The sequence below is a fragment of the Strix uralensis genome, chromosome 17 (genome assembly GCF_047716275.1).
Source record: "Strix uralensis isolate ZFMK-TIS-50842 chromosome 17, bStrUra1, whole genome shotgun sequence".
Taxonomy (NCBI): Eukaryota; Metazoa; Chordata; class Aves; order Strigiformes; family Strigidae; genus Strix; species Strix uralensis.
In genome coordinates, this window is record NC_133988.1 from 11,922,874 (window position 1) to 11,937,979 (window position 15,106).

The following is a 15,106-nucleotide window of genomic DNA, read 5'->3' on the forward strand; positions in this document are numbered from 1 at the left end:
TCTATTCATCCTTGCAAATAACATGATAAAATATATTTTCTTCAGGTAGGACTAACAGCCAGTCCAGTTGCTGTACCATCTCTCATAAACTGTTTTCCATTCTGGAGAGTTTAAGTAGGGTGTGAAAGATGCTGGCCTAGATTGCCTTCAATTACTCCTCCCCTCCTCTCCCCTCCTCCCTGTTTTTGCTTAAATTCCTTTTAATAACGTTATTAAAACCTGGTAACTCATTGTCACTTGTTCCCCATTAAAGTCAGCTGAGCAGACTGATCTCTTAAAGTCAATGTCAAATCTGGCCTGACAAAAGCCTGCAGTTGTACGGGTTTCAGAGCAGGTAGCATAGCTTATTTTTACCTTGTAAACTGCAGAATAGACACACAGTGCTCTACAAGTGACTTTCAGCAATTAATAGGACACAGTGATTTATTTGCATATCCAAGGAACTGTTCTGTGCAGTTTGTTCATATTATAAAAATATTTACTGATTTAATTCACACCTTTGAAAATGCAACATAAGCTAAGAATTTCTCATTTTGGCCCTCAGAACTGTCTAGCATCTCACAGAGCCTGACTGCCACTTTAATTGCACCCCGAACAACAGATTTAACAGACTTGAGAATACGTAATTGCTGAGCTCCTTATGTGTGAGATGATAGGTATATCTGCGATCAGAAGACTGAATATTCTGCAGTTTGTCATCTTAGTTTAGTTCTGTGCAGTAGCACTTAATGCTTAGTCAAGAGAACAGCTTCCCACAGATGATGACATGTTCTGATATTGTACAATGATGGTGCTGTAAAATGATTACTTTAGCTGAACTAATTTTCACTATCCTTCATTTATGTTCAAATTTAATGATCAGACTGGCATTCCAGGTGTGGACAGAAATGCAGTATCTTCTGCAGTATTAATTGATATGTTAAAATCACTGTTACTCAGAATGGCCTTTTCTGTGTGAAATGTTTTACAGAACTGATATTTTAATCTCGTTTTCTATAGAAAAAAATAATTCACATGATCATACTTTCAGTTTAGCTGACCCTATAAATTTTGAACCCAGCAGTTAATTCCATCAGATTTGGATGTCACACCTCTTTAGATATTAACTAAGTAGCCATTAGGCAGCAGTCTGTAAGATTCACTAGTTCTGATCCTCAGTGAATGAAGCTTAAGAAACAATTTAGATAAACAGTTTAACAATTTTTCTTAAGACCTCAGCAGAATTAGTAGAGAAATCTGCTGATAGTATGGATTTCAATGGTGCAAAATCATAAATTATTTCAAACCACTCAAAAGTGGGCCCAGTTTTGCAAACCTAGGTATAGTTTTTGGCAAATATAACCAACATTTTCAGAAGATAATGTATGATGCACACTGTAAAATGGAAAGATTACAGGTTGCCCAGCATGACCTATTACAATTTTCATAAGGTACTGAATTTAACATTTAATCTCGGACAACTACCTTTGTGAACTTGTGCAAAAAATTTGTCAGAAATATCAGAAGATGCTGCTGTTTTATCCTGAGCTGCATGTATTTTGATTTGTGTGACCTGACAAAGCATTTCCACCCCTCTAGTTTGACCTTTGACTGTATATTTGAGTTTCATACGCTTTTCCCTTTTTTTTCCTTACAGTGCTGTCTAAATAAATAAAAATACATTCCTGAGGCTGTAATTAATACCTTGATCTTTAGGCATACTTACCTTTTGACTTCCAGCTGCATTTCTAACTTGCCTGCCACTGTAGTACGTAGATGCTCTTCCCAGATTCGAAAAATGTTTGTATTAGAATGTGTATATATACATATATTATAAATAGATATGCATTATAAGTAAAATGAAATATGTGAATATAAAAATGTGTACATCAGTATACATTCCAGTTGTTGGCTTTTGCCTCCAAAAAAAAAGACCTAAGTTTGATACTTTTTTTCTGGGAGCCAAGTCTCTTTCTCTTCCCAGCTCTAAGTGAGGCAGCCAGGTTTGAGCTCTTTGTTACATCACAGGGAGATTTTTTATTGTTATTTTTAGAGGCACCAGGCCTGTGTAGTCAGGTCATCTCTCTTTGCTTGCACATCTTTAATCAGATCATCTACTAAAAACATGTGGGTTTACGATAGAGCCGACTGTAATTGCAAGCTAATCTGCTGCTGCTGCACCTTCAGTGCCTTTGGCTTTGTGCCTGATATTACTCTTAATAGTTTGTTAATACCAAATAATGCAAAAACATTGCTTCCTTAAGCACTTAATAGGATGTACTGTAATGGAGATAAGTGGTCTATAACACTCTTTACTTGTGTTTCAGGAAAATGAACTGAAGGATGCTGTGCAAGAAAAGAATCGCCTGAGCCTTCAGTATGCAAGTGTGTCCCACAAAGCACTGCAATATGACCAGGTAACATCGGGAGCACAGATCTCATACATTCATTTGTTACAGAAATCAGGCTGCAGAGCGGGTAAAAGTGAATTGTTTAGTCTTTTTTTCTGATTTGCATGCTTCTACTCGAGAACCTAATATTTTAATTAAAAATAAATTACAAAAATTTATTTTAGGAACAAATGTTACTTTCAAGTGGAAATATAAGACACACTGATAGACTTTAGAGAGTCTTTAGACTTCAGAGTCTAAAGACAGTCTTTAGACATCATTCCTTCGATGCATATTTTCATAGTATTCTAAATTGGTATTAGGCTTTGGTAAAAGACTTTTTTCAGTGATTTTGATGAGACTTGATTGAAAAATTACCTTCTTTTTCTGAAAAATACTGGTAGAAATAATTGGTGTCTAGTAGGCTTTTTTCCTACCCTTCCACATTTTTTCTTTTCATTTTTAAATTTCTCAATAAAATGTTGAAAAGCTTTTATCCAGCAGCAAATGTCCAACCCTCTATTTAGCAGTTATTTCCCCTGTAGCATGGCACATGGCATAGTCTCAGCTATTCCACGTCCTGATATAAAAAGTATTTTAATAATAAGCATTTTTCTTCAATTCTTTTTTGTGCCGGAACAGAAAATTTCTCACTACAGTGTGTTTATATCTATGGCAAATACTGCATGGCGTGACTAGCATGGGAGGAGAGGTTGATGTGCCTTACCTCACCAAGTATGCATTCAGTGGAATAAACATCATGAACCAGCCACTTCACAGGGCTACATTTAGCTAAAAATAAAACTCCAATCTGGGATTTCTACAGGGCTTAAGTGAGTTGCTGGGCAACCTCATTCATATCAGAAGAGCTGTAACTCACATAGGCTCTGATGAAAGCCCATCCTCAAAGCTTGCAAAACAGTGGTAGGTGCATGCTTTGGTATCTCTGACGTGCATGTGTCATAGAGTAGCCCAGTGCTTAATTTCCAAACCAAAGGGGGTCTGATTAAATCCATGAGACAATGCGAATTACTAAAATTTAGAGATGGCTATGCATGTACTCTACATTTTGCGTGTAGCACCTGGTATTGAAGCAGACCTGAAATTTCCTGTTGCTGAGGAATTTAAACTGTTTTTATATAAAAAAGACAGTGTAATAATACCTTATGATAGGAAAAAGCCATGTGTATCATAGCATCACTTAATTTTATTCATCCATCTGTCTAGAATTTCTCCTTTCCTAATGTTTTTCTCTTCTCTTTATTGTTTACACATTGCCTTTACTCTTTACTTCACAAGGCACATAAAGTCTTACTTAGGCAGCTTTATATTTTAGCTGACACAGGAATAGCATGCAGCATTAATGCAATGAAGGCTCAGTACATTGGTGATACTAAAAAAGTTAACCCTCTTACTATCAGAAAGTGAAGAATTATGCAGTTAATAATGCTTTACTGTAGGTAACGTTTGTCTCTTACCATAGTGAAGAGCTTGAGGTACATTGAAATAGAGTAAAAGCAATTTAAAATATAAAGGTAAAATGTCAACCTTTGACACATTAGACACTAAGTTAGTAATAAAATTGCCTTTTACTATTACAGTGTCAGAATTTGTCATACTATGGGTGTTTGTTTCTGCAAATATATTAAAACACTGTGAAAGGCACAATGTAACAATTCTGGATGCCTGTGCTACTAATTTAATATCACAGCCTCAGTAGGATCAAAGTCTTGCTTTAAGTGTATGCTCTCACTTTTAGCAATTTTAACAATATGCAATCTTTACAGTATACCCTGAATGTTAACAACTTTGTGTTTTCCTTCTTGCATAACAGGTTTTCTGAGGGAATTACTTGGATTTTTCTGTTTGTTTGGGGTTTTTTTATCATGCACAATGAAGCTGAGGATAGATTGTGCAGTTTAGACTACATTTTGTAATTCAGAAACTGTGAAACTATACAACTTTGGACGAAGAGGTAGGAGCAGAATTCTAGCAGAGTTAAGGCTCAGCCCTGAAGGGGAAAACCTGCCTAAAATAATTTATTCTTTTTCACCCTTGAGAGCTGGCCTGAAAAACAGGCCAACTTTATCCAAGCAAATGGGGCTGGAGGAGTGTTTATGCATTCTGTTATGTAGCACACGTAAAACTACTCTCATTTTTGCACAATGTAGTTGCTGAAATTTGACTCTTGAAGGGAGTAGGTATGAAGCTGGCTACCCTTAATTTCACAAAATAAAGCTAAAATTGTACATAACTTGCATAATTTAGTTTTGGTACTCTGCAAACGAGAAACAAAGTTGCATTCCTGGAGTGGAGTGCTTGTGAAAAGATTTTGTGTCCTTAGGAGTTCTGTGATACTGAGCTCTGACTTGTTTTCCTCATCATCTGAATATATATGGGCTAGTGTTTTTATGTAAAAACAGAGCAGGCATTATACATTCAGAATTTATTTCCACACTAACTGAAATCATACCATTTTCATGGTAGTTTCTGAATAATGTTTTCTGAACAATGTCAGTTGTTCGAGAAATTGGCAAGTCTCTGGAGTCTAGAATTAAGGCAAATGGTGGCTTACAAGGCTGATGGAGCTTTTCCCCAATGAAATAAACTTCTGGTTTGTTTTGGTGTGATAGTTTTTAATAACTAGTTTCTGTTTAAGTGTTCAGGAAGTGGAATATACTTTAGCCATATTCTGGCCTTCATAACTGACTCAAATGACGCATTTATAAGTGTGAAGGCATGGGATGAAAAATAAATTGCTTTGAACAGAGAAACATTACAGATCAAAATGTTCCCTGTTTGTGTCATGAAATTAGAACTGTTTGACAGCACTCTATTTAGGTCAACCGTTTTTGCCACTGGGAACATTGATGTTTTGATGTGCTCTGCATGTAATTCAGGTTCATGTGTATCCCATATGTTCTTAAACAGCCTGCTTGGAGAGAGCATTAAATTCACATTTAAGAACAAATGTCTAAACAAACAAAAACAAAAGCAAATGATAGACTCATCAAGTTTTATGCTGCCTTATGGGTTATATAAATGTGTATATCACAGCATTCTATGTGATACACAATCTTCAGAGGGGAAAGTCCTGGCAAGAATGCCCTGTAGAAATATTAGAAGTTATCAGTGTTGCTGGAAGTAACAAGAGTAATTATCAGAAGGTGGTTGGTAGATTTGGTTGTGTTTCTTTCCAAACTGCAAAATGAAAGTATACACAGAAGTTTGTTTGAAAGCTGATCTGCCAAAAGAGACAGTAGAGAAATTATCAAAAACATTTGTGTATTCCTAAACTTTAACTAGTTTAGGTATGCACTTTAAGATCCCAAATGAAAGATCTTGAGATGTAGAAAATATCTACAGTTCTACCTGTCTCTAATTCATCTCTTTCCAAAATGACATCAGCAGCCTGATAGGTACTGTTTGTTCTGATAGCCCCATCACTGCCAGCAGGAAAAACCACACTGAAGAAAAGTGCTGTGCCCACTGCTCCCAAAAATTATTCAGACTATGATCACTACTAAGTTTTAGAAAATTCTTTATAAAGGTAGTCAGTTTGTATCAATTGTTCTAGAGAAAGGGAAAACTAAAGCCTGAGGAAAATAACCTGTTCTTGAAACTTGTTCAAAATATTGTACTTTATTCGTCCGCAGAAAATTAACTGAGAATCACAGACAATAACAAATTGCATTGTTGATAGTGATACCTCATTGCTTCCTTTTTCCACTTTGTTATTCTTCAACAGTCTACACTGGCTGATCTGAGCAGTGAAATACAATACGAAGGATGCAGGAAGTTAATAGATTCTGAGAATCCTTTGTTTAATAGTTTCCTTAGTTATAAAGAAATGAGGGAAGAGGAAAAGAAAAATCTGTGCACAAAAAAAAAAAATCCTGAGGTTGACAATAATTGCATCAGTTCTTGTGGAAAACATGATTTGTTCCATTTTCCTCTCTCTTTTTTCTACTCCACTGCACTCTAAAGAGGCCTCTTGCAAAGATGAATACGAGGGCTGGCTGCAACTATTTAGATTGTTTGGTCCATGGCAAAATTTGTAAGTTAACAAACTGGAGCCAGAAGGCAAATAGAAAGGCTGAATCAGTTTCCAAAACATCGCTTTAGAAAATGTCCAGGAGATATCCATGTCAGAGATTGCTTAATGCCCTTCGTGTTTAAAAAACCCCCCAAAATTACAGTAATTAAATTGGAAAAAAAAAGAACTTGTCACTTCCTTAACTGAAGTCAGAAGGAAACATTGCACCACGATTAAAGCCTGTGCCTTATCCCAATACTTTGTACAGCTTTGCCTTTCCTTAGTCAGTAATCCTGCCAGCATTGTTTATGCTTCCACACTGTGTTGCAGTTAACAAAGGTTCTTCTTGGAACCTTGTTCACTAAAAATATTATGGCTCTTTCTTTTGCTTTCTTACCTTCTATCAAAATTACAGGGAAGTGGAAATAGTATGTGAACATTATGTAGCTTTTTACCCAGATGTTTATTGCTGGTGGGTTTTCATTTTTAATGAAAAAATGCAGGTTTTGATATGTTACAAGCTGTAACAATCTTATTGTTATACGTCAATATAGGACATAAAGTTATAAAATGATCAGAGATAAGAAATCAAATTTTCAGCTGATCTGAATTGAAGAAGAAACTTTTATCTGACAGGATGGAGTAGTTTAATATTGTATTTTCTTATTTTCTATGTGTGTTCATGAAGTAGTCACTATCACTGATGATTCACAAAATCCTGTATAAAAAGACTTAGTCATACTGAAATGGTTAAGCTAGCACCAAGTAAATTAAATAGGAAAACAAACCCAACTTGATGAGTGTCTGATCCTTTAAAAACCTTCTGTATGCAAATATTTTAAGGGAGAGCAGGGGGTTTGTTGCAGAAGAATACCTATTTTTGAAATGTAGAGGCACTGATTTCAAATGTTAGCACAGGCTGATTGTGTATATTGAGTTTATTCTGTGGTCAGTTTACTCTAAAGAATAGTCCATAAAAATGTACATGTGAGTTATATTTCTATATATACATTAGATCTCTGTCTCTTTATATAGCACCCATCTCTGAGATCCAGAGAAATTAGGAATTGTTTGATTGTAATTTATTTTGTGCATTATATAGTATATTTATTTAAATTTGCATAACTTATGCCTAACTACAGTTTGGTTGCCAGATTGTAGTCCTTGTCGAAAGAAAATATGTTTCATGCATACACATACGAGACGCACACAATTTCCTCAGTGAACATTCCCTTCCATTTTTTATGCTTCTTTCCTATTTTCTTTGAACTGTTTTTCCTTTTTCCATTTTAACATGCAGGAATGTTTGTGTCAGTTATAGTTTTCCCTTCATTAATTAATTGTTGTTTGGGCAACAATCACATTCTGTTTTTTCTAGGTAAAAGCAGACTATGACCATCTTAGAGAAACCCTTCTCAGAGTGACCAAAGAACGAGATTTGGCTGTAAAGGGAAAACACCAGCTCCAAGCCAAGCTGGAGAACTTAGAGCAGGTCCTAAAGGTATGTATAATGCTGTAAAGTCCAACACTCCAATACCTCTACTGCTTGTTTAATATTCCTGATGTTCATTCAGTGAGTCACAGAAGCAGAAGTGCATTGCAAGCTATGGGACTGAATGCCCCTATTAGTTATGATAAAACATATGGAATACAGTAGACTAAGTACCTACAAGGGATCTCAAACTATTGGAGGAGAGACATCTTTAGAGATCTTTATCTGACACTTTATAAGTAATTGGACATAGGTTTTCACTATACAGTTATTGGAGGTAAGTCAAGATGAGAACAAAAGGATGAGAAGTGACCATGCTGATGAAAAATAGGAACAACTACCAAGATACTTTACTTTAAAGAGATATGTCTGCCAGTCTAATATGATGCAAAATGTTATTGTGGCCTTGTGAAACACACTGTTGGTACCAGCACGTATTGCCTGTGCAGAGTGCATCCTATTGTCAGGACAGGATTGCAAAAGCTGCTGTTGTTTTATTAGAGAGGTCTTGTTTAGAAAGAATTATAGTGCCTGGTACATAATCACGTTTCTTTTAACATGCTTCTAGAGAAGCTTGGTACGCTGCTGTCTAGTCATGCTTGTTTTCTAGGTACACAGTTGTTTTCACATCATCAATTTGCTGCATCCTTTTCAACTTAGAAAAATTCAATAATGCATTTTGAATTGTAAGTGTATTCTTCAGTAGAGGTTTCACTATGTAGTTGAAGATGATGTCCTACTTCTGTTTTCCTGGTTATTCTGCATAATGCCATGGGACAAACTGATTCTATGAAATAGTGGAGTTCACCAGGTGAGTCTAACAGAGACAAGATCTAGCTGAGCTGATGAGGTAGAGTAAAATTCAGTTGGAAAATGGAATCAACCAAGAGATTATTACTTACCAGCTAATTCAAGGGGGCAGTAATTTGTATATGTTGAAACAAATTGCAGAGGAAGTACTAGTGGTGGGAAGGAAACAGTGCTTTGCTGGGCAACAGCCAAATTCCCGAAATGTCATTGATTAAATAAAGATGGAAATCAGTAACTTGATAAGCCAAACCTGATAGATGGATCAGGAGTAATGGAGAAAGGTCTGAAAGGTCCATTACAGACAATGGGCTGGTGTCCAATGTGATGAGGTAGAGGGAGCCAGTGGAAGGAAGCATGTGATCTGGTGGAAACACAAACTGGTTTGAATGGGCCACTGTTCCCAGGTTTTCTTAGTTGTAGAAAATATGGAAGTTGTGATGTGGAAAACTGCCACCAGAACATGCCTTGAAGAGGGTTAAGCACTTAAGATTATTAAATAGAAAAAATTGAAACAAAGAAAAACATCATAGAATTACAGCTGTTTTCATCAGTGAAGGAACTGCACTGGTGAGGACTACAGTAAGAATTCTTGAGAAAGAAAACACTTGTAAACACTTGTCTGTAATTCAGACCATTCAAAAAAGTTAAGGATGTGTTTGTCTGATTAGAATGGAGCATTGATCCAGTGCTGAAACTTTTTTGACAGACTGCCAAAGAGCTGCTTATTTTTCATATTCTTAAGCCCAAAGTTTTCCTTTTTCAAACCACTGAAGTGGCTAGTAAAGGAGGAATGGATGTCCTTGAGAGTAGGAGGAGATGGAAATGAAAATAAGTGGTCTGAGATCTGAAATTTCAAGCAAGACTCTTCTTTGCAGAATGTTTTAATAATACTAAGTGGCTTCAGCCAATGCTTGTTATAAGTACAATCACTTATTTAAAATTGGATTTGTTAATGATTTTGACTTGCATCAGACTCACTCTAAAAGGGGAAAATAGTTTTGCTGTTGGCTGCATCAGAAATAGATCTGGGCTTTTGGAGATGATTGTAGTGATGAAAATGGCTACCTCTCTGTCTGAATTTTGAGAAGGACAGATTTCGTTTTTGGCCTGTTGCATTGGTAATACATTGTTGAAACTCTCTCTCAAGCTTTATTTGATGATGAGGAGAAAGTTTTTCAGCTACAGATGGAAATAAAAGGTGGTTATAAGTTATGCTGAGCCTCCAAAATACTGTGGGGTTATCAAAAGTAAGCTGGCTGCTCCATAAACCATCTTATTCCAGCAGCGTCTGGAAACTTGAGCTGTTGAAATCACATATTAGGCAATGCCAAGAGGAGATAACTGTTATGTGTATTGTTGTGCAGTGAATTATCAATGTCCTATTTACCAGTCAATAGGTAGCACTGATGGACTAAATCTAGAATTATGTGCAAATAAGAAATACATCTACTGGGAAAGGAAAATTAAACTGCTTAATTAAATAGAAGAGTGACACACTGTTATCTGTCTTTAGACCAACACAACTTTCCCCAGGAACAAGTAGGAAGTTTTTCTCCAGCAATGGAAGATAATTTACTTTTCCTGTTATTTCCTTCCTTTTCTTCTGGGGAATACAAAACTGACCATTCCACAGACCTTTATTACTAATTTGCTATTTTACTGTGAGCCGTGTGCTAGTAACTACAGAAAGTAGGATCAACACCTAGAAGCTATTTTAACAGATATGGCTTGCCTGTGCTCTATATAATGATTGTGGGATTCCAGCTTGATAGCTGCAGAAATTCACTTCTAGCACATAGTAGAAAGATATGAGGAAAAATGTCTAGAAAAGAAATGAACTGTGAATTCATGGCTCATAAAACAGTTTAGGATTAGACTTTGCTCTAAGTAAATTGGCATTAATTCTCATTTCATCAAATCAAAATACAAATTGTTTTTTTCTTGACTGTTCAGATTTTGGTTTTGCTAGGCTTGTATGGTTTTGAACACTTGAAAGTCCTCTACTGATGGACTGTGTTTTATGTTCTTAAAACAAATTAAAGAATGTACTTTATTCTTTGGCCATACCAAACAATGTTTATTTCTCCACTCTTTAATTAGGTTATCTACTGGCATTTTTCTTAATGATTCCTCCAAATTTCTTCTGTAGAAGAGCTGAATCTGGCTATTTGACTTATTTTGCTTAACTTCTACTGCAATAATACTTCTAAGGGATGTGGGAGAAACATTCTGTATATCTCACTGTTCTGCTTAAGAACTCCCTGACTGAAACAAAAAATTTTCTGGTGGATGTAGAGAACCTGGCTTTTCACGTTCAATAGTTCTCTTTCTTGAGCAGAACCCTTCTGAGCTGGCAGAGTACCTTGAACAGACTTGAAACCCTAAATCTCCTTATGAGCACTAAACCATGCCCAGGCAGATGCAGTTAATTGTGTATTTCATGTGTGTCCTCATATGCTCGGGAAATTAGTAGTTTGAAAAAATGGTTTGCAGCTTTCCAACCATTGGAAAGTTTTGAGAAATATTTAGCCTAGTTTCCCTGTCAAAAGAGAAATTCAGTTTCTCTTTTGAGAAATTGAGGATGTATCAACAAAGCAGAAAAGGGAAGATGAAGAACTGCTGAATTAGCTAACTTCTGAGAATCTTCACAGTGCCTCTCACATAGAGCAGTTCTGATTTTCTGATGTGTTCAGCCAGCTTTTCCCATTCATTCCACTGTAACGGTGCCCACCCATCTGCAAGTGCAGATGACAAGTCTTTGATAAGAGTACTCGGGTGAGAATTAAATTTGCTCCCCATTCAGCATCACGTATGAGATCTGTCTCATAAACAAGGCTTTAGTACTTGAAAGCCATTTGAGTTTGTTCTACCATTAACCAGTTGCACATTTTAAAACTGTAAAAGTCACTGCTATAGGAAAGAATGGGTTTCTTTGTTTTGTTTGCAGCTGTAGGTAATACAGTGGCAACCACAGAAATGGCTGGAGCTAGAATGGGCTATGTGTTGTCAAATCCCCCTGCTGCCCATGAGGAAGCTGGAAAAACAGGAACTGTTTGAGCAGGTCCCTTAAGTGCTATTTCAGAAACAGTTTATTCTATACAGCTGTCTAACTCCACAGCTTGAAAGGAAACTGAGATATGCACAATGTCCCCAGTTCATTCTCTGCTGAGTAGCAGGATTCTTACCTTTGATCTGAAAGATACTCTGAAAGGGTTCCTTCTTCACACTTTCTTTGAAGGACATAGCATTATTTGCCAATTGTTTTGAAATATTAAGTCCTTACTGTATTTTTTCTATGCTCTTTTAGAAGTGGATTTGCTTTCTGATATTAGAGTAACACTATTGGGACCTCTAGAAATGGTGCAGAAAGGGAAGTACAGATTTACATGTTTAGAAAGTTCTAACCTGCCTCACATTAAGGACAGCGATAGCAAGGACAAATGGATTGCCACCACTTACACAAACCATGGCAATGGGATCATTGTGGAAGTCACTCCTGAAGGAAGATGCTGAAAGAATTCAGCAGCTCAGAGCTTTCTCCCTGCTGTTCTTCTAGTGATCTCTGCAGTCCTCCTCCACTCCCCTAACCTATTCCCCTCAGGCTCAGAAGAAGAAATGACAGCAGCTGATGTGCAGATAGGAAGCACAGAACAGATTTGCAGACAGAACCGATTTGTGAGCAGAGTGGGAGGGGAGGAATTGCTTCTGGCTTGGGGGAGATTTAATTGCTGTGCCAGGGGAGGGACAGATGCTGGGGTGAAGAGATCCTTGCTGCTTTAAATACTAAGTAGATCATGACAATGCTGAAGTGGCTGAGAGATACTTTTAGGTTAACATAGATGACCAAATGGTCTTTTCTGACCTTAAAATCTGTGAACTGTAGATCATTAAATATGTATTTTAGGAAACAGAGAAATTAAAAGCTGGGGAGAATCACAGATCATGTATCACAATCTGTTTTTTCATTTCATTTTACAGACTCACTGTATGGTCATGGTATTAATTATTTATTGATCTCTGCAGAGGACTAGAAATGTTCTGTAGTAGCTTTTGTAAAAGTAGTAAGAACTTAATGGTATCAAAATATGCTGTACCAAATCTGGTACTAAATCTCGAGAGAGTAAAGTGAGACCTTTGGTTCTTTTCTGATAATTAAAGGTTTTAATTAAAAGTGTGAGAATGATTTAATTGGCTCACCATTTCTTGAGTATAAGAAATGTGCTGATGCTCCATCGGTATTTTACATAAGACTTGATGGAAGCTGCTGAGCTCAGTAAATGTAGCTTCATGCTAGTTTAAATCATCCGTAATACTAGTTAGGAAAATAGGTTATGTTCATTCAGATGAGATGAGAATCAGAACCATTATTTTTGGTCATTATTACATACAGAGAGTAGATGTTACCCATGAACAGATCCATTTAACTTTTGTTACAATATGCACAGTTCAGAAATATCTACAGTCAAAATACTGAATCCTCACAAAACTCCTAGAAAATAAGCCATAGCTAAGAGTCAGAACTGATGAATTGGAAAAATTTTTGATTTTTTTTTTTTGTTTGTCTTTAATCAACACATCAAATGAAAATAAATAAATCCCAAGCAGAGGCCAAATGGAGTATTGGAGACATTTCTGCTTCCTTTGCAAACATGTCCAGATTGAGGGAACTTGTCCTCACTGTGCTGTCCCTCTTTGTTATGAGTAACATGTAGCAGAGAGTAACAGCTCATTAAAGGTTAGCAATATGCTTGATAAAATTTTCTCTTGTACACAATAAGAGATATTTTGGGCTGTTCTTGTCAATTTTAGCCACGCATTTGTGTTTCCAAGTGCTGATTCCTAATAGGTTTGTGTGTAATAACTCATGGTGCTGCAGATAAGACATCATGCCTCTGCTCTGAGAGTATTATGGGAATAATATGTAATTTGGAAAATAAAAATCTTTAATACCAGTTTCACCAGAGAAGAGATCAGAATCTATAAAGAGATTTCTCTTAACTCCCATTTATTAACAGGGTGTTTGAAAGTTATAATGATATTGGGAGAAAAATATTAACCTGTAATGAAAAAGATTTCTATCTGCAAAGGGTATCTTGACATTGTTCAGCTTGTGCTCTTCACAAGAACCTTTTTCATATTGCTTTGAATTGTTAGTAGGAACTGTACTTTAAAAGTTGTTTTTGAGTACTGTGTAGTCACTTTTGTCCAAATCCACCTGCGTTCATTCTGCTCTGTCTAATTTGCTATAAATAATAGGCAGAGATAGCAAAGGTAAACTATTTCTTTTGGGTCATCATTTGCAAAACAAATCACAAACCCATATCCTAGATAAAGAGGCATTTAGGGAATTGTCAAGCTAATTTTTTTCCAAGTTTTAATTCTTCAGCATGATGCCACATATAAATGTGTGCCTGATGGATAAAACGGTTACTGTTCACTTGTGAATCAGAGAGGCCACACTGTTGGCAATGACAGAGTTGTGTATCCTAAAAGAGATTGCTGTCTAAATGCCTGAGTTCAGCATTGGCAGTATGCCTCTAAGTACTGACCGAATTAAAATCCTATCCAGTTTCCCACTTGCCTCTCAGTGATACTAGAGAGCTTTTATGTTGAGATGAACATCTGCATGCCTGGGAATGGCAGCATGTTTGGCTGCAGGTGGAGTGTGTTCAAGTCTCATGATAGTTTTTCTGCTTCCTTTGAAACAGCATATGCGAGAGGCTGCTGAACGGCGGCAACAGCTGGAGTTGGAGCATGAGCAAGCCTTGGCTGTTCTCAACGCCAAACAGCAGGAAATTGAACTCCTGCAGAAGGTAGGGGGAGAAAGGGAAAGTCAGGTTAAATAGCAAATTGCAGCGACAGAGCACAGGAATGACACAGATCTCCTGGTTTGAAGGAATTTAAACCACAACCGCCAAACTGGTTCATGTTCTGGATTGTTCTGCATGAATGCTGATGCAATTGTAACAAGTGGATGTTTACTGGATGACTGTGCTAATTGATTTATAAATGTTTATACCAGTGAAGATTAACCTGACCATTATATGTAAGTTCTTGTATTTCCCAAGGGAGAAAACCAATACAAATATATATATTTCCTTTGTATTTCCATTGCTTCCCTCTATATTGGGCTCAGGAATATCTGTGCATTCCTTAAATGTCAGGAAGGAATCCAGTCTTAATTTCATGATAATCAAAATATGGGGAATCCACCATTTCCTTGTCAGTTTGCTGGAACAGTTAATCATTCTGACATATTAATGTTTTGTTAGGATTTATTTGGCTTCCTCTTCCAGACACTGGCAATTCTTACTGCCTTTCTTCACTAAATTAGATTAAAGTAAGCCCTTGTCAAGGTATTTATACATCACAATTGATCTTTTTCATAAACTAAACAGT

General features: G+C 36.5%; 1 protein-coding gene across 5 annotated transcripts in view; it reads left to right on the top strand.

Annotated features, from left to right (window-relative positions):
• Nucleotides 1-15,106, top strand: part of RIMBP2 (RIMS binding protein 2) — a 115,446-nt gene that overhangs the window by 44,196 nt on the left and 56,144 nt on the right. For 3 of the 5 annotated variants that reach the window (XM_074887239.1, XM_074887240.1, XM_074887241.1), the window contains exons 1-3: nucleotides 2,379-2,396; nucleotides 7,784-7,906; nucleotides 14,416-14,520. In XM_074887239.1, coding sequence (XP_074743340.1) covers nucleotides 14,419-14,520 — 102 coding nt within the window. In that variant the 5' untranslated portion in view covers nucleotides 2,379-2,396; nucleotides 7,784-7,906; nucleotides 14,416-14,418. Of the gene's footprint in view, nucleotides 1-2,306; nucleotides 2,397-7,783; nucleotides 7,907-14,415; nucleotides 14,521-15,106 lie in introns of those variants that run through there. The other 2 variants (XM_074887242.1, XM_074887243.1) reach the window with 1 other exon arrangement.